This window comes from Colossoma macropomum, unplaced genomic scaffold (assembly GCF_904425465.1).
Source record: "Colossoma macropomum unplaced genomic scaffold, Colossoma_macropomum, whole genome shotgun sequence".
Lineage (NCBI taxonomy): Eukaryota > Metazoa > Chordata > Actinopteri > Characiformes > Serrasalmidae > Colossoma > Colossoma macropomum.
Genome location: NW_023494800.1, coordinates 6,708,521 through 6,728,484, shown reverse-complemented (window position 1 = coordinate 6,728,484; position 19,964 = coordinate 6,708,521). Strand labels below are relative to the sequence as shown.

General features: G+C 37.2%; 1 protein-coding gene across 1 annotated transcript in view; it reads right to left on the bottom strand.

Annotated features, from left to right (window-relative positions):
• Window positions 1–3,713: 3,713 nt before the first annotated feature.
• The window catches only part of stk32a (serine/threonine kinase 32A), an 87,842-nt gene continuing 71,591 nt past the window's right edge, over window positions 3,714–19,964 (bottom strand). Inside the window, exons 9-13 of the mRNA XM_036588238.1 lie at window positions 17,612–17,728; window positions 15,674–15,799; window positions 12,583–12,714; window positions 5,114–5,178; window positions 3,714–3,944 (exon numbers count right to left, since the gene is read on the bottom strand). Coding sequence (XP_036444131.1) covers window positions 3,827–3,944; window positions 5,114–5,178; window positions 12,583–12,714; window positions 15,674–15,799; window positions 17,612–17,728 — 558 coding nt within the window. The 3' untranslated portion in view covers window positions 3,714–3,826. The remainder of the gene's footprint in view (window positions 3,945–5,113; window positions 5,179–12,582; window positions 12,715–15,673; window positions 15,800–17,611; window positions 17,729–19,964) is intronic.

The window sequence follows — 19,964 nt, the reverse complement described above, 5'->3', positions numbered from 1 at the left end:
ACATCATGAAAAACTATATAATAGTCAGCATCTTCATAACAATTTCATGTGATAACTTTCTGTGAGGGAGCTTTAACACTCTTAGAAATAAAGGTAGTATACTGTCACTGGGTCAGTTCCCCTCTTGTCACTGGGGTTGTTCCCTCAAGGGTACATCTCGGTACCTTTAGTCAGGGAACATAGTTGTTCCATAATCCATAGAAATTATATTTTCTAAGTTGTATTAACTCCACTCACCCCGTCTCGTCTCCAGGCTTTTTATTTTATTGTTCTGTTTTAAAGCATTTGGTTATGAAAAGGTAGAAATATGTAGTTTTCACCTGGAAAAAATGTATTTAAGGTTCACAATTAGAATTTAAAACCACTGTTGTACCTTTGAAGGTACATTTACATTGTTTGTACCTTGACGAACGAAATACCTTTATTTCTAACAGTGTAGAGGTATCAAACTCTTAAAAACTTGTCTGCCTTAAAATGTTGATTTTATTAAACTTCAAATAATTAATAAACTGAATATAACACGATTCTTATTCTGTTAACTTTCGTTTTGATATTCATTGAACTTGTTTTTTTTTAGATGGTTAGTTCACTTATATAAATTAAAATAACTGTTTTAAAGTGCAGAGAAAGGCAGTATATCTAAAAGATCATTTAATCTTAACGATAATCAGGCGAAGGCGAATCATCGGTCAGATAACTTTATTAGCTGAATCACATCGCAGCTTATTTCACCTGTGTTTTAGCTGAAACAGCATTTGTGAAGAGTCAATTAGCCAAACATGATAAATTTGCTAAACGATGTCATTAATTTTGTCCATTAAATCTGTACTTGTACAGTGAAAAATGAACTTGAGCTTGATGTTAACTGGCACTCTCTATGGTTGAGCTGTACTCTGTACATCTGCTGCTTGACCCTACACATCCAGTGTGCAACAGCTTTTAGAAGTTGAGAGTTATTTCTTCTGTTTTGCTTGATTATTTAAATGTAATTACACGAGTTGCACAATAAATTACATCTGCATTTCATTTACAAGCTGCCACAGTGGAAAATGTGGGTAATGCAGAAGATATGTTCAAAAAAGAAGGTGAAATGTACAGAATAATAACCTGCACAGGTTTGAACTGCCAAAAAGTTTATTAAAAAGATACAAATTATATTCTATGGCAAAACTTTGTCACACTTACATCCACATTTCAGAACTTCTGCTTCTTTATGAGCAGGAAACTGTGTTTAGCTAATGACTATAGCTGACCTGTCCACACTCCACCCACAAACACGTTCCTTCATAGCCACCGGTTGGACAAGCTTTAGAGAATGATAATGAAAATCCCACTCAGCCTAGACACAGTGAGTGTGTTTACATGCGCTCAATAATCCGATCATAATCGGATTTCTGCAGTTATCTGATTATTCCAGAGGTCATTTAAACAGCATACTCCGATTTCTTAGATTGGAGTAAAGTCTAGAAATCTGATTAAGAAATATGATAAAGAGAGCTGGATTTTAGCTCAGTAATCAGATTTCTCAGTGCATCTGAACTCTTACTCTGATTTCTTTCAGATTTCTCAGTCTGTGCATGTGTGAAAACAGACCGCGGTACCATAAATAAGCAAGCAGCATCACCGTGAGATGCAGCAAAACACTTTTGGAGCAATGATGAAACCGACTACATGCTTGACAAAATAAAGGATTTAAATATTCTTCATCTTCTAGGCGATGTATGTTCATAGTTTCAGGTAAAGCGGCGAAATTAAAAAAAAAAAAAACGTCATAAAGTTTTACGTTACGTTTACGTCTCGTCTTCCTCTGTGAGTTTATTAGCTGGTTGCAAAGCAGAAATCTGATTACTGTCTGACACATGCAGACCTGGAGTTTTCACATTATCTGATTACTCAAGTGCATGTAAACACAATTGGATTACTGACGAAATCTGATTTTCAGATCAGATTATTATATGCATGTAACTCACTCATTGACTCGTTTTTGTCAAAATCCGGAAATTAAAAGGGTGTTTTTTTTGGTAAACGTGTGAAAGCTCACACAGTTAGGATAGATCGAGTGTAGTTTTGTGTTCTCATGTATTCAAGTTAATGTTAGTGTGGGGGCAAATTCAGCAATCCAACCTTCCTACTTTAGATTAGTTCCAACAACAGAGTGATTCTAAACATAAACGTAAATTCATTAGACTGAATGATATTCTTACCAGGAAATAAGTTAACCCTTCTTCAAATTTTAGAGCACAATTTCTATTTATTTACTGAATTTAATATATTGGGGGAAAAAAATAAAATATGTGGCCTGTGCTCATTTTATATTTCATGTTTCCCCTAAAAAATATTGTAACCTCAGCAAATAAAGAGAAACTGCAATAAAGCAAGAAGGGCCTGGGTTTGATTCCCCGGTCGGGTAACCAGGGTCCTTTCTGTGTGGAGTATGCATGTTCTCCCCATGTCTGTGTTCCTCAAACAGTCCAAAGACATGCTGTGTGGCGAACTAGAGATGCTAAATTGCCCCTAGATGTGAATGTGAGTGTGAATGTGTATGTCTGTGTGTCTGCCCTGTAATGGACTTACGACCTGTCCAGGGTGTTTCCTACCTTCCGCCCAGTGAGCACTAGGATAGGCTGTTAGATAGTGTGTGTGTGTGTGTGTGTGTGTGTGTGTGTGTGTGTGTGTGTGTGTGTGTGTATAATTTGACCAGTGGTGCCCCAACTTTTACATACATTTTAGTTAAATGTCAGGTCCTGGATACGATGAGTAAAAAAGCACAAAATAAGCTAAAATGCTAAAAACAAACCGCTTGGCAACGAGGAGACTTCCGCTTTAGGGGAATAAACCTAAAAAGCAACATAAAGTATTACGGTATAGACGATATATCACCCAGTTTCTACCAAAAACTGCATTTGTGGGCGGCGCATGGACAGATCGATTACCCTCTATTCATTTCTCAGTCTCTGTAGAATTTCATTTCAAAAACCCACTCTCTTAATAAACACACGACACGTTCAATAAAGCAGAATATAATGTGAATAAATATTAAGAAAACAAATCATTGTGAATTTTCACATTTTTTTGGTCAGACACACATTTACACCTGCGAATATAAGATTAAATATAAAAGCTATAAATATAAAAGCTTGTATTAGATGACTGACTGGGATTAGCAAAGCCTAAAAGCAGGTGCTCCAGCAGCGTCTAAACAGGTCCACAATGCTAAAGCTCTTCTCTAAAGTGCGTTCGTAAGTGTAAGATAAGCACAGTATGCATCTCTGATCTATAAGCGTATGAAATCCTATGACATGCCGGCATGGAGCGTAAGGCAACTCATGGGGACGGAACAGAAGGATGCAGAACCATGTCTGACCACGATCACAGGCGTACACTAGAAAGTGTCGGGAGGTCTCCGGTGAAAGACAAGGACGTGACGTCTTCGCTTGAGTCTTGCTGTGTTTTTTAGGCACAAAGGTCCCACAAGAATTTAGAAGAACAATACCAAGAGTGGAGGTTACTGATCTCCACCATTCACATCAGCTCCACCTCAGTGTGACTGCAGTACATATTGTAAAGAACCTTCATTTAATGAAGTGTTCTGTCCTCTTCAGTTGCGAGATGCCCATAAGTGCGCTTGATTTTTCGGTCCATAAATGCTTGTATGAAAAAAAAAAGAAACAAAAACAAAGAAACAGAAACTCTGAGAAGGTCCTTTTGTTAAAAGCCTCTTTGCTTGTAGCTGCACCTCTTCAGTGCAGTCTGGATAAGCCTGAGCTGATGAGCTTTAAGCGGAGGAACCGCCCCGACCTCTCTGTGGTCCTTCTAGCCAAAAGCTCTACCCCGATAAACACGGCGCACCAGTCACGTTGTTGTTCTGTCCGTCCTCGATGGCTTGGTTTGCCTCTTTTGTGATAAGGTCATTGCCTTCAGCGTCTGCTTTGGTTTTCCTCAACCTTTACAAACCGAGACAAAAAAAAGAGTCAAGTTAAGTTGTTGTTGTGCGCTGCTGATAAGAACAGCCCAGTCTGTGTCTGTAAGTCAGACAGAGATACAGTTTTGGTTGCTTTGTCTCCAGCAGGTTGATCATAATTATTACTATTATTATTATGAACACAGCTGAAAAATGTACTTTTACACAACACAGCATGATTTTAATTAACCCCTAAAATCCCAGGCTTTATACATACTAAGGCTTATTTTTTAGTTTCTACAGGGACTTCAGTGCAAACTGGCTGAGCTACTCTTGACCACAGACTTGACCACAGCAGAAACCTTTTTGGTGCTATCTAGAACCATATACAGCACATTCTGTATCAATCTGAAGAATGTTTTATTATTATTATTATTATTATTATTATTATTATTTAAAATGTACAAATATGATGAAGCGATTTCAAACGTTTAAACACTAGCGTATATATGCTGAAGGCAAAGCTGTACTTTAACCTCATTAGGCACTGTTTCATTTCAAATTCGATGTTCTTGAATACAAGGAGACAGAACTACATGTCAGGTCACTGTTCACATGCATATAGAATGCACAGAATGAATTTACCACTACAATATACAAGGAACACATAAACTTATTTATGTATATAAAAGGCACATATCACTGCTGTCAGAGCAAAACCTTAAATCTCCATTTTTGTTGTTTTTCAGTTTTTGACATAATTTGAAAATACCCGTGGTCCTTCATATTGTATATAAATTTCATGGTGAATGGACCAACAGAAATGGCCCAAAATGACTTGGAAAAAGTCTGGTTCCATTGACTTACATTAAGAGTAAAGTATGTTTTTTCCTTCTCCTGTAAAGTTACCATTTTAGCTATAAGTAGTGAAATGTCTCGGGCCTACAGCAGAGATTTAACTAAATCAGTATGCACTTGTGATTTTAAACCCATTTTCCATTTTTAATATTTAAATCTCCAGTCAGGAATTGTGAAATCAGTGCTGCGGACCCCTGCAGGGGATTTATGAACAGAAGTGTGATGAACAGATACTGTATATTTTGGTAAGCTCTGTCATACAGCTCTGTAGTGTTGTTGTGGGTGATTGCTGGTTGGGGAGCCTAAAAATGACTTAAATAGAAACTTTGGCTGTAATCGCAACGTTTCTCTTACTTTTCTCTGTTGAAAACGATGAAGTCTCTCTGCACGTTGTCCAAGCGCTGCTGGAGCTGACCGTTCTGTGGAAGAAGAGAATTGAGCATGTAAAAGAACACACTGGCAAGACATATCTCAATAAATAAATAAATAAATAAATAAATAAATAATACATATTGCTTTGCTATATATAATGCACAATTACTGTTTATTTCAAACAATAAAAAAACTGTGGCCTGTGTAAACGTCATGGCAAACGTTATATTATTTGACTGGTGGTTAAACTTTTGCATTTGACTGTATCTCAAATCTAGCCAGTGTTCTTTAAGTACTATAATATCCACAATACACTCAGAAAAGCATATTGTGACAGCAAATTTGTGTCATAATTAATCAGAACACAATGAAATATTGTCATATTGCCCAACCCTACCTTTAATACATGAAAGTGCAGCTCAAAGTGTTTCACGGTATTTTTAAGTAAGATGTAAATGTAAATAAAGATGTAATGTACATAAAGCAGTGGATGACAAAAATGTATAAAAGTAAAATAATATTAAAAGAAAAAGTAAAGAAAAAAGAAGCATTATAATAGAAAGAGTTCCACATGTTTGCTTTACTTTAACATCACTACTCAAGTACATGACTGCATTGTTTTTGTTTTCAGACAAATACCAGGGATCCTTGGAAACCAGGAAGCATTACATTTTCTTAATTTTACATCCCATCTGAGCTGTCAGGACACTTTAGGGGGAATTCCACTGATTTTTTTAAATTTCTGCATAATTACATTGTTAAGACAGACGGTTCAAACAAAGTCATTCCATTGTTTTGAATGTAGATAAACGTACTGGGTTAGTATTGCTCACAGTGGTGGTGATAGGAACCAGACGTCTGAAGAGTTTAATGTCTCTAAAAGCTCCCTCGCATAAAGTTATTACATGAAATGGTTACGAACACACTGCCTGATGACTGAGTCATTGTTTTACAATGGTTTTGAGGATGTTTTGGCCTTAAAACATAATTTTTAAACTCCATTCATAGCAGAGAGGTACCTGTAGGACATTGTAAGGCAAATTATTTCCCATAGAAAACAGATTTAACGCTATTTTACCATCATCAGAATTACACATAAAGCTCAGAAGACACGTGTAGGTTCACTGGTGGTTTTATGATAGTACATAAAATGTCTATATTTGTGTTGTAGACATTGTGACCCCTGGTTCCTATCACCACCACTGTAAAGAAATCAGTCAGTACGTTTCTCTACAGTGAACCATTTCACTTAAGACCAACCTGAATGACTTTGTTTACATCTCAACCACAGAAATATATGTAAAATTCAGTGGAATTCCCATTTAAGCTGTGTGGAAAATGCTGTGAATTTTCTCCAGATGGTATGATCCATTGTTTTATTAGCAAAAGGGAATAAATCACAACACTATTCAATGTTATTTATCAAGCAGTCTAAATTCACCCCCTCTGACAGTTCTTTTTCCAAAAATGGAAATTATCACCCTTAAAGCATCGTCATTGGCTCATTTATCAATCATTGTTTGTTGATATCCAATTACTTCACCCAATTACCCAGTACTGATGTACCATCCCAAAGGTATTAGATGGAGCTCCCTCACTACAGAGAGGCACTGAGCATGGCAATGTTAGGGTCCAGAGCGTCCAAATCTACTGGTCAGTGCTTTTCTATGGAGATTATACAAGCTGAGAGTGCAGCTGAACACCTGTGTCAGCACTGGGTGCACTTTAAAATAGCTGAATTGACTAATGAGAAAGCTGTCTGGATACTTTTGGACATGTAGAGCATCAGAACCTCCTGTCCACGCTGACGCTGACTATTTACTGGCTTCCGGATTGGTTCACAGCGCATTCTCTTTTATTACAAATGAGAATCAATAAACCAAACTCGCCATTTTTTAGTATTGATTTATGTTTGTGAATTTAGGGGGAAAGCCAGATTTATGAAGGAGGGAAAGTGAATTCAGAGAGTGAGAGAGAGAGAGAGAGAGTGAGAGAGAGAGAGAGGCAGTATGGCCGTGGGCTGTGGGACGGCCCGTTTTATTTTGTTCTCACAGCCGGATCTCAATTTTCCGCCGCATTATCTGTGATTTAATTGAGTTAATCCTTCCGTACATTATGGGTTCGATGGCAGGCGGGCCTCCAAGAGGAGAGGGGGAAAGACAGACAGAGGGAGAGAGAGAAGGGAGGGAGAGAAAGGGAAAGACAAAGGGAAAGAAAGAGAGAGAGAGAGAGAAAGAAAGGGAGAGAGACATAGAAAGAGAGTAGGAGAGAGAAAGAGTTGGAGGAGAGAGGAGTGAAAGCAGACTGCTGAAAAGAAGCGGATGGAGAGAAGGAGAGCAGGAGGAGTGTAGAGTTTGTGTTAATGTTCTACAGTCAGTCTGGGGCAGCACTGTTCATACAATATTGATCCATCCTGCTTTAGAAATAGCACACGTACTAGCCTTCTCTCTCCTCTCTCCTCAGATCTGCTCACATTCCTCCGTCCAGCTCCACAAGTAGCTCACCTCCTGGAGAAGCTGCTCTAAAACTACAGCTGGATGATACTCAAAAATTCTGTATGATAATGTTTTCCAACTTCCTCCAGAGTTCATTTATTCTTATTTAATTACATTTGAATTTTGTCTCGCCTTGCAATAATGTATTTAATTCAGGAAATGCATCTCTAGTTTTGCTGCTGTCAGGTAAATGTTTTCACAGATTAAGGCAGCCAGATAGAAGCAGGACGCACTTCTTAGTGGCGTGTTAATCCATTTCAGTGACAAACATGAGATATCGATTTGAGAGAACTCAGAAGACCATGACAAGCGATAAGCATTTCCAAACAGACATTATTAATAATGCTGAATAATTGTTTCTGCCTGGCTGTAGTTCATAAAGTTGTTTACTGTTTGAATTAATCATGCAAATGATTTTGTTCTGTGTTTTTCTGGTTTTGCTTTACTTGTTTTTTGCATTTGAAAACCATTTTTGTCTTTAACATTTTTAATTTGCGTTCAGTAACTAGTCTTACTGTAAAGCTGAGTTTGTGCTGAATCAGATGATGGAAACACTCAGGGACTGTGTACCGCATCACTGCAAAATAAATAACAAGTGTTGTCCAGTCTGCTACTTCTATGCTTGAGCCTGAATCACACCTGGGGTAGGGTTTACAGGACTGTATGGGGTTTACAGGACTATTTGGGGTTTACAGGACAATATGGGATTTACAGGACGATGTGGGGTTTATGGGACTATATGGGATTTACAGGACAATATGGGGTTTACAGGATGATATGGGGTTTACGGGCCTATATAGAATTTAGAGAACTATACAGGGTTAACAGGACTGCATGGGGTTTACAGGACAATATGGGGTTTACAGGACTATATAGGGTTAACATGACAATATGGGGTTAACAGGACAATATGGGGTTTACAGGACAATATGGGGTTTACAGGACTATATAGGGTTAACAGGACAATATGGGGTTTACAGGACAATATGGGGTTTACAGGACTATATAGGGTTAACAGGACAATATGGGGTTTACAGGACTATATAGGGTTAACAGGACTGCATGGGGTTTACAGGACAATATGGGGTTTACAGGACTATATGGGGTTTACAGAACTATATAGGGTTAACAGGACTATATGGGGTGTACAGGACTATATGGGGTTAACAGGACTATATAGGGTTAACACAACAATATGGGGTTTACAGGATTATATAGAGTTAACAGGGTTATATGCAGTTTACAGGACTATATAGGGTTAACAGGACTATACAGGGTTAACAGGACTATATGGGGTTTACAGGACTATACGGGGTTTACAGGACTATACAGGATTAACAGGACTAAATGGGGTTTACGGGACTATATAGGGTTAACAGGACTATATGGGGTTACAGGACTATACAGGATTAACAGGACTAAATGGGGTTTACGGGACTATATAGGGTTAACAGGACTATATGGGGTTACAGGACTAGACGGGGTTTACAGTGTACAGTTTGTGTTCCTGATAGTACATGGGTGCACACAATACTGCGCTCCTTCACTCCAGTACAAGAACAGCATCAACAGCAGGAGTCACCTTGAAGAGCCTGCTACAGCCAGAGCGTAATGCATGGCTGCTTCAGCAGAGTTAGCGTTAGCAGAAACTCAAGCCCACACTGGTGAAAGTGCAATGAAATCAGTGAGGCAAAACTTTTCCCGCCTCTTTTCATTAACTATCCATCAGATCATTTATTTATTATTTTTTGTTTGTTGAGAGAATCAAATTAAGCTTCAGATACTGCTCTCCTTTGGCACATACAGCCTGTAGACATTGCCAATGCAGCAGCAGGCATGCAGATGAGGAGTACAACTACAGAGCACAGTATTCCCCAGCCTTTAGTCTACATGACTCCTTTATCAGCTTTCATATAGGACTGAAAAAGCACATTGTGACTGGATTTCATAAGGACTGTTACACGTCACTGACAGCCAGGTTACAAATACAAGTCATTTCATTATAGAAAAATAATGTTTGAATTTATTTGAAGGAGTATAGAGTTATTTCATTGTTTACTTTGGGGATCTCAGTTGTAACAGCACATTAAAACTATTACATACATTAATGCTATGATACATTATGGGGTGGTTATACATTAACTATACATTAATGCTATAATACATTATAGGGTGATTATACATTAACTATACATTAATGCTATGATACATTATAGGGTGATTATACATTAACTATACATTAATGCTATGATACATTATAGGGTGATTATACATTAACTATACATTAATGCTATGATACATTATGGGGTGATTATACATTAACTATACATTAATGCTATGATACATTATGGAGTGATTATACATTAACTATACATTAATGTTATGATACATTATAGGGTGATTATACATTAACTATACATTAATGCTATGATACATTATGGGGTGATTATACATTAACTATACATTAATGTTATGATACATTATGGGGTGATTATACATTAACTATACATTAATGCTATGATACATTATGGGGTGATTATACATTAACTATACATTAATGCTATGATACATTATAGGGTGATTATACATTAACTATAAATTAATTCTATGATACATTATGGGGTGATTATACATTAACTATACATTAATGCTATGATACATAGCTATGACACATCATGCTATAGAAATGCCACGGCAGACGTCATAAGCTGTCACGGGTTGTCATGCCATAACATTTAGTAATATAACAGTGAAAAAAAGCAACAGTTGGGCTCAAACATCTTAAGTCAAGGTGCTGCCTTCAAAAATATCACAGAGTAGCAAAAAAGTGTGACTCACACTCCTTACAAAAACTCTTTGTTTACTTAATACACCAAAATCATCATGACTCCTCAGCCTACATGGCCTTCATCAGGAGAAAGGCTTTCATATGATGAATGGCCACATAGGACGAAACGTCACGACAATTTTAATGTATTAAGTCAATCTGCCGTTTTGCTTCTCTGCCCTTAATATAAGTGTTATGTTACCTTTTTTGACACATGGCATCACAGACGTCATACTGTTTGATATTATGATGGCTAACTAGAGAACACAGCACAAATTGATATGCGACATGAGCTGTCATGACAATTCGACATGACAATTCGTAATGGTGACATGACACATTATTGAACATAGTCTGTCATGACAACTCATAACAGTATGACACCTGCAATGACATGTTTACGGCATGATTATGTCAGTGTGATATAGGCTCCAGTAAAGCATCACCACAATGTCTTGTCAAGGTCAAATCAAGTCAAAGTCAAGCAAAAGGTGAAAGGTTTGAATTAATCTCCAGAAATATCTCTGATTGCTGATTAAACCGCACAGACGACTTTGCTATGGAAATATGAGAAGATGACCAAAAGGCCATTCTACTCAATCCTGCTTAACTACATAAGACCTGTGTTCCACTTTGGGAGTGTGCTCAGCAACGTCAGTAGCCATGTTTACATGCAGCCTGATAATCCATTAATAATCTGTCTAATAGCTCAATCGGAATAGAATACGTCCATGTAAACACCTCAGTCGGAACAGACTAGTCTGACTGAGGCCATTCGAAATACAATTTCTATCTGACTAAACGAGGTGGGTAATCCTGTAAATAACCCATTAAATAGAAGAATAATAATCATGTAAACACCTGTATCTGATTAAATTTTAAGTTTAAGTCCGTTCAGATCATGTGTGTCGCATCGTAGTGAAGATTTATAATGTTCAACATGGCGGAGCAGAAACTGGTCTGCAGAGGAGACGAAGTTTATGCTCTGATCTTTAAAGGATGATGGTGGGACGGACGTCCAGCTTATGTGTCTCAGAGCATGACGTCTTCCTCTCGGCCTTCTTTAATAAGGACATGTGAAGGACGTTTTCCTGAGTCTGACATCATTTTAAAGTAGTCAAAAACACAAGCGCGCCAGCTGAAAACTCAGGAAACTCACTGCTGGTTGTTGTCATGGTAACGTCTACACTAAGTGGATCAGATTACTTGTAGTGAGCATGTAAACAGAGATTTTCCATCAGACTGTTGAGTAGAGTGAGCATATAAGCAAAGCTACCTTTCATGTCATGCTAATGACATCTCTATAAACCTGTTCATGATTCCTCAGAGCTTTTGTGATGTTGTATGTTTTTCATTTGATTTGGTTGGTTTCATACCACAACGGCTAAAGTGAGCCAAATTCACTCTCTCTGTTACTCTCAACTTTACCACCATGAAAATAGAAAAATATAAATAGAATATACAAAATAGAGACGCTTCATGTCTATATGTATCACAAATAAAGCAATAATTATATCTGCTTCTTTATGTTTGGTTTAGCAATTTGAATTTAACCCATCAGGTTGCAGATACTTGGCTAAAAATACATTCTGCGATCCATGTGTCCAATGGCCCTGGACTTCATTTACAAAACAAGACCTGCACTTTCGTCTTTGTTGGTGATCAATCAAGTTAACATTAATAAAAATAGTTTTTAATGTATTAAATGCTATTTTTACATTGTGGCGGATGTACACGATTTTTTGATATGACGAAATCCGCAGTGCTGTTTGTTTTGTCTCAGCATGGCCGTCTTTGTGGAGAGGTGGGAACTGTTTTCACAGCAGGGGGTTCTCACCCCTCCCCTGTCGCCCCTCATTGCTCACTAGCAGCTCAATGCAGAGTCAGAACCTCATACACACAGAGAGAATTATTAATGTCCTAGTTAATATGAGAACTGAGTTACAGGGAAATATTTTATGTGATTATATTAATTGAAAGTATCTAAGTTAATTTCCATTCTGCTTCCATGGCCACTAGGGGGCCTGCAGAAAGACACGCTCTGGCAGAGCCTAGAAGCAGAAGACCGTGCCTCTTTGCAACACATGCAGCTTGATGAGATATAATATGAATATTATAATTATTATTACCTGTGGAGACCTGTCAGAGCCGCCGTTCTCCCTGGTTTTCCTCGCCAGTCTCTTCTTCTTCTTGTGCAGAGGCTTAGATTCCAGGATCATCTCCTCCAGCTCAAACGTCGGGTCACAGTTTAGTCTCCGCCTCTGTGCAAACAGAGCTATTACTGGACAGGCAGGTTGTGAGTAGGGATGAACAATAGGTCCCACTTTATATAAAGTATCTCTAATAACTGTGTAGTTACATATGAATAACATATGCAACAACAACATGACTACTAATGATTTAGTCAATGTTACAGATGGATTACACAAGTACAGCTTATGTAATTACACATGTGTATCAACTTCAGTTTTACCTCATGTAATTACATAAGCATATGTTCTACACAGGAATGTTTCTGTAGTGTAGTGTTAAAGTTACACTTTAAAATAAGTGGACAGTTCCTGTGTAGTTGTTATGTAGGTACTGTGTAATAATGGAGAGGTAATATAGAAATTGCCTTGGAGGTAATGCAACACATTTAATTAATGTCATAAAATTAGATTTTATAATAAGGGGTCGTCTGCTGTTCTGTCACCTTACAGAATGGTTTAAAGTTGAAACTGGTTACAATGTCACAGCATTAGCAACATAAATGCTAGCTATATGTTTGGAAAGCTGGCAGATACAGTGTAAGTAATGTGTTATTGTAAGTTATTACAAATGTCCTTTTACTGCTGTAAAAAAAAATCTGAAAAACTGCTGTTATAGTCTGATCACAAATGTAATTACATTTATGTTATCACCCTTGTGTAATTACATGAGAGAGGATACAACTAATAAGATACACTTGTGTAATTACATGAGGCAAAACTGACGTTGATACACGTGTAATTAAATCAGTGTACTTCTGTAATCCACCTGTTACAATGATTAAATCATTAGCAGTTAAATTGTTGTTGCACATGTTGTTCACATGTAACTACACAGTTATTAGAGACACTTAATATAAAGTGGGACCAAACAGTATACTGATAAGTCGTTGTTAATGTGATTAATTATGCCATGATGCGCTTTTCTAAGTATATCGTGTGTGGTGAGTACTAGAGCACTGAACAACTGCATGGATCATAAATAAAAGACAGATTTAGACCCAAATTTTAATAATTTATTTTTACCAACTTTTTGCTTTTTCCTCCTTTTTAATGTCTTATATCCTTCTTTAAATGTACTGCTACTGTTTTACTGGTGTATTTTGTCCATTCCAATTTGTTCACAAAGCTCAAAAAAACTATTGACTGACTCAGTGACTGATTAAATATCTCCCAGTATCATGATGGTATTAGTTCCATTGTATTCATGATGTTGGCCATACTGCCCCCCCTTTAGTGGTGAGTACAGCTAAGAGCCAATTGTCGCATCATTTTTTGTTTTTCCAAGGCCGTCTGTTCCTTCACTGCTAATCTCTGGCCAGCGGTTTCCATGGGGACCTCACACTACTCTGTGATGCGATGCTCACATGCAAAGAAAAAATCCGAACACATTCTCTGTTTCTCATTAACCTTCAGAGTCTCAGACACAATAAAATGTCATTTTTGTATGAACTATTTCTCATGTAGCTTATTGAAACAAGAGGAGATTCTAAACTTTATAAGTAGGAGATGTTTTATGATTCAAATGTCTTGTTTTGTGGAAAGAATATCTATCTTTTACATTTTTGCCATTTATTTTGTCATTTTTTGACATTGAGATGAAGTGAAAAAGATCAGACTCAAACAGAATGTAAACTGACCGTGAATCTAATTCACTACACAGCTTTACTTAACTATGTAATCAATAGAATAATGATGTAATTATCAGTGGTGTCAAAGATAACAAAAAGTATTAAAGGGGAATTTCAAAGTCAATCGTTAAGTTGTAAACAGAGTCATTCAGAGTGGTTTGATGTGAAATGCTCCACTGTAGAGAGACTTGCTGAGTCAGAATTGTTCACAGGAACCAAATATCTGAAGACTTTAATGCTGCTAAATCAAATAAATCACAGATAGCTATTATATAAAATTGTTAGCATAAAAAAATTGCATAATATATATAAAAGATATTGCATAATGTCTGAAAAATGTTTGTCATTTTGTTTTGAGGTAAGGTTATGGCCCAAAACATATTTTCTAAAAGCCATTCAGGGCAGAGAGGTTCATGCAGGGTGCAAACAGTCCCCAGGAAACTTATTTTTCTGATATAATTATTAAAAATCGTATTATACATAAAATCTCAGAAGACAGGTGTAGTTGTTTTGGATAGTAAATAAAATGGCAATTTTTTTTGTAGCATCTCAACCCTTGGTTCCCATCACCAACAAAGAAATCCAAGTCAGTAAGTTTCTCTACAATGAACCATTTCACATCAAACCACTCTGAATGACTTTGTTTGCATTTTAATGATCAAATTTTGGAATATTAGTGGGATTCCGTGGAAAAAAAAAACTTTTTTTTTTAATTAATGCATTATCCTAGTTTGTAGTTCCACTGTCAGCCCAGCTGCTCGTGTGCTGTTGCTATGACTCCATGAATGTAATCCTTGCAGCCCAACTGTACAGCTTTTGAATGGCAAGTTCCACTGATGGCTCCCTTGATAAAACTATTGTTTCCAGCTACTGCAATGGTTAATTTGTTTATCATCGAAGGAAATTGAGTTTGAAGTAATTAAAATGCAGCACTGATGCCAGTAACATCAGTAACGTTAGCAACAGCAAAGCGGAAAGCCCCAGATCTTCTCCAAACAAGACGCAATGCAGTGGGTTAAGGGGGTTATATAAATAATATGTAATAAATAAGTAACAAATACATTCTGATGAAGCTTGTTTACTTTTACAGCTATAACAAAATTCAGCTTTTTGATTGGAAAAAACTTCCTTTAAGGGTCAAATTTAAGCAGATAAAATGAATGGGATTAATCATGATTAACTACCCAAAATAATGGCATTAATTACTGATCATTTGACAGCCCTAGTAATTACAATTCAATTTACAGTAGACAATAAACTGACAACGTTAGCTCTGCACTTCTAAGGTGTTAAATCCAGCATGAAATACAGGGTTTGTCTGAGATCTTCTGGACTCTTACATTAGGGATGAATCCTGGTGGGACCTGTTTGTTTAGCACAGCGTCCCAGTTGACGTCAGAGAGGTAGTCCATGTCCTGCAGCTCAGAGAGGGAGGAGACACGCTTCTGGGCATCAATACACAATAGCTGAAAAAGAGCAAACACAAACAGTCCAGTCTATTCATAGAAAACACCTGCCTACTTACTTTTAACAATAAATACATGATTATGTAATTTTACTACAAGTAATGGAAGCTTATGCACTCTATTAACTAGCATTTTGCTCACTGTATGTCTAAATCATCACACACTTGCCTCAAACTGTGTTGAGTTGCTAAATAATCTCAAATAGACTTGCTTATGTGGTCTCTGAGACTGTATGTATGTGAAGTGATTTTAAGGGCTGAATTTATGTGTACCTTTGTCCAGTTTTTAGTACAGCAGGCAAATGTGTGATGATTCAGGCACAAAGTTTTAATGATTTGGTCAGTGCCAGAGTGGAACTTGTTTTCAGACACTGCCACCTAGTAAATTTACCTTCTCTTATGGATTTGCTATAGTAAGATAACTAGCTAGTGATAAAATGAGAACCTTTGTGTTAAAAGGTTTGTGTTAAATATTACAGAATCATGACGATTAATGTGCTACAAACCAATGTGACTTTGTCAGCATTGCTCACTGCCCAGTTAATCGGGTGTATACCCATATTTTGGAGTATTTAACTGCATCTTCTTTAAGTGCTTTTTATTCTTTTCTTCCCCCTGAGCCACCTTTGTTTATCACGTTTTGCACTGTTGTCTATCTTCATACGATTTATGTATAAAGGTGGCTACATTGTCCAGCAATGCTGACAGTAATGTATTTGTTCAGCTAATGAGTCTAGTCCAGGGGTCAGCAACGGCTCTTTTACTGCCCTGTTGTGGCTCCACAGCAGAATTTGATTTTTAGGTGAAAATAAAATAATCCTCCTTTACAGTAAAATAAAGCTCTGCTGATCGTTCAACACAGTTTTAATTATGAATGGTCTTAAACGCTGGAGTTAATTTATATCTGCTAGTCCACCTTTGCCTAGCTAGTAGCTAATGAAAAGGAAATAAGAAAGATTTAAGGCCAACATCGATAATTTAGTGACGAATGGACTTATTTGTGTTTATAATCACTCCAGCTGGTTTCCTGATACGTTTAATCTGCAATGAGAAACTGTCAAACACTAAAAGGTCATGAAGCTGAAGTCAACTTCTTGTTCACCAGCTTCTCATTCTAATTTAACTGTTTCACCTTAAATGGTGCAGCAGTTACATTCGGGTGCCTCAAGCAGCATTTAAGGTGGAACAGGAAAATTAAAAAAAGATACTGGCGAATGAGAAGCGACTTCAGCCTTGCAAAAAGTCGAACGTTGAGAGACATTTTACAAGAAACTGTTCTACTTCTTCTGCAAAGTTTCCTGATGGAGATGTGAGAAAGGGGCTATAGCTGAGCTAAAGCTTAAAGCAGAGCAAAGTAAGTTTGTGTTTTCATTTATATTACATTTTTAGCCTGTACTAGTACTACTGAGACATATTTACAGCCAGGATAGTAAAATAAACATAAAATGTTGTGGCTCCCAAGATGGTTTGATTTTTGTTGAAAAGACAAGATGACTCTTCTTTACGTTTGGGTTGCCGACCTCTGGTCTAGTATATAGAGTAGGTAGAGATTAGCCTGTTCAAAATTTCTACCCACTTTAATAGACTAGCTGACACAAAAGGATCCACAGTATTTTGGAGCGAAACTTTTCAAACGTTGTTAGCCAAGAGTGACCATACCACAACCATAGCAGCCCACTAGGGATTCTCTCAGCCCTCCTGATTGCCCACATCAGCTTTGGATTTGGTGTACATAAGTTTCCATTACTTGTAAGCTACGTAGCTCCAGTGCAAAACTAAAGAAGCAAATTTTTACCAAAGAGACAGGTTTTACCTTTCTCAGCAGAGTCTTGATCTCTGCAGACCAGGCGGCTGGGTAGTAGGGGTGGACTTTATGGAAGGACTGCAGGATCTCACTGGCCGGTGTGCTGGAGCGCATTATGTAAGGCCTCTGCAAAAAGTTGAAAGGCCAGAGAATGTAGTCTAAACCATAATTGACGTCAGGAATTTTAATGACATGTATTTTGCATTTTTTATAGCCCTCCGAGTAGAGTAGCACTGGACTCAGTTAGTAGTCCAGTAGTTTTCCAGTGGAATGAGTTTAACATTGATGCCACAGTCATAATAGTGATTCTGCTTTGTCTGTTACATAAAATGCAGCTAATATTGTAATGTTTTTATATGATGATTGAATATATAAAAGCAAGTGCCTTAGAATATGACTGATACATTTTAACAAAGCATTCTCGGATTCACTGGGCCAAAGGAAACCTTGAGTGCTGCCAGCATTCATTTAGTTTCTGGGTGCATCATTGAAAGGGAGGAAACTGGCGTAAACCCACACCAGCATGATCTCACAAAAGCATGTATCTTTGTACACACAAATTTTGTGTGAATGAAATCAAAGGCCCAAAACACACCCTACTTATGGATCTGAGTGCACAGTACATTAAAGCTAAATATACAAACATTCTAATTCAAACAAAAAAAAGATAATCTCATGTGTTAAAACGCATGCATATGTGAGCAGGGACAGTGGGAGTGGGGGTGCTGCACCTCCAGATTTCAGAACTGCAGCTGTTAAAAACAACAATAATAATAAAATGTTTTTTGATTTAATAAGTAGTATGTATTTTTATATTTTATTTATGTTTTTTTTCCAAAATAGCAGTAGCTGTGTATTTTTTAAGTTAATGCTGCAGTTTCATTAAAGCCAGCTGTGGGCTGCTTTGGGGGCACATCACTGAAATGAACAGGTTTAAGTGCAAAAAAGGAAAGTGTACACAGAGTTATAGGTCAGTTTTGAGCCCTAAAGCAGCCCATTATTATACTGACTTTGTTTTTGAATGTAATGTAATAATCTAAACTGTCTTTTCTCCTGCTTGTTGTGCTTTCCAGCATTAAATCTCACTGCGTGACTGTGGGCGTGATACAATAGTTTACCGTGCCACATCTGAACAACTGATCATTTGCATAATGTTGGTCTAGGACGAGAGAGCAGAGTGAGGACGTGAGTCTACTAAAAAGGGTCAATTGTTTTGTATAATGCCATCATTAGTGTTATTTCAGCACCCCAACTTAAACACCTTTCCACCTCCCTGTATGTGAGGTTTCCTCACAAAACTGTTCATATGTACAGCCAATAAATGAGCTCTTGGGGATGAATGATGCCTCACATCACTAGGCTTCCATGAACCTTATGTGCATTTTGCAAGCGATCAAATGAAAATATGTTTAAAACATCTTTGCGAATTTTCTGCCAGCAGCTCATTTCCATCAAAAAAGGTTGCTTGATGGAATAAAAACTGCATCAAGGAAATTTATATATTTGTTGCAATTCTGTGTAACAATTCTCATACAGTGTTTGGCAACATTTTAAGCGCAGTCAAACAATTTATCTGCTAAAACCTGCAGAATTAATTAATTGATATTAGCAAAATACATTGTCACACGTTTCAAAGCGTAAAAACATTTTTCATATAAAATCTCTTGGGTGGACCCCTATCTTATGACACTGTGTGTTTGGATTAAAGGGCAGTATCATGCAAAACTGAATATATTTTCGATTTTTGAAGTAAAAATTTGATGTAGTATGTCAACTTTATAAAGTTTCCAAACTTCCAAAGTTTCACTTCCAGTTTTTCAAAGAAATCTGCAGACACACCTCCAAAGCTCAGTCTTAGAAGTTGGTTTAGCATTTCCTGAAATAATCAAACACATTCAGTGATGTTGAGGTCTGGACTCTGGGGTGGTCAGTGAACAAGCAGCAAAAGCAGCCTGTTTTTAGCACAAAAACCAACACATATACCCACATATTCAGCCTACGGCAGTTTAGCCCCACCCATTTACACTGAAGCTGAGTGTTTCAGCTTAAACTGCTATTTGAATGAGGCACAATACAGGGCAGCCAATCAGAACAGAGGCTATTTACATATATCAGTCATAAAGGCACAGTAACAGAAAAAGCCTGTTTAATTTTACAGGATAATGAGAGGTTGAAAAATGGTCATGTAAAAACGGTGCATAAAACCACACAAACATCATCAGTGGACCTTGGGAGAAAAATAAAAGCAAAGAAAAATGTAGACCCTTTAACTCTTTACATCCAGGGTTAGTGTTTATTCAGGATTAGCTTCATATCTCATCCACAGTAATACAACATGAGCTCCGGCTGAACACAAATCTGC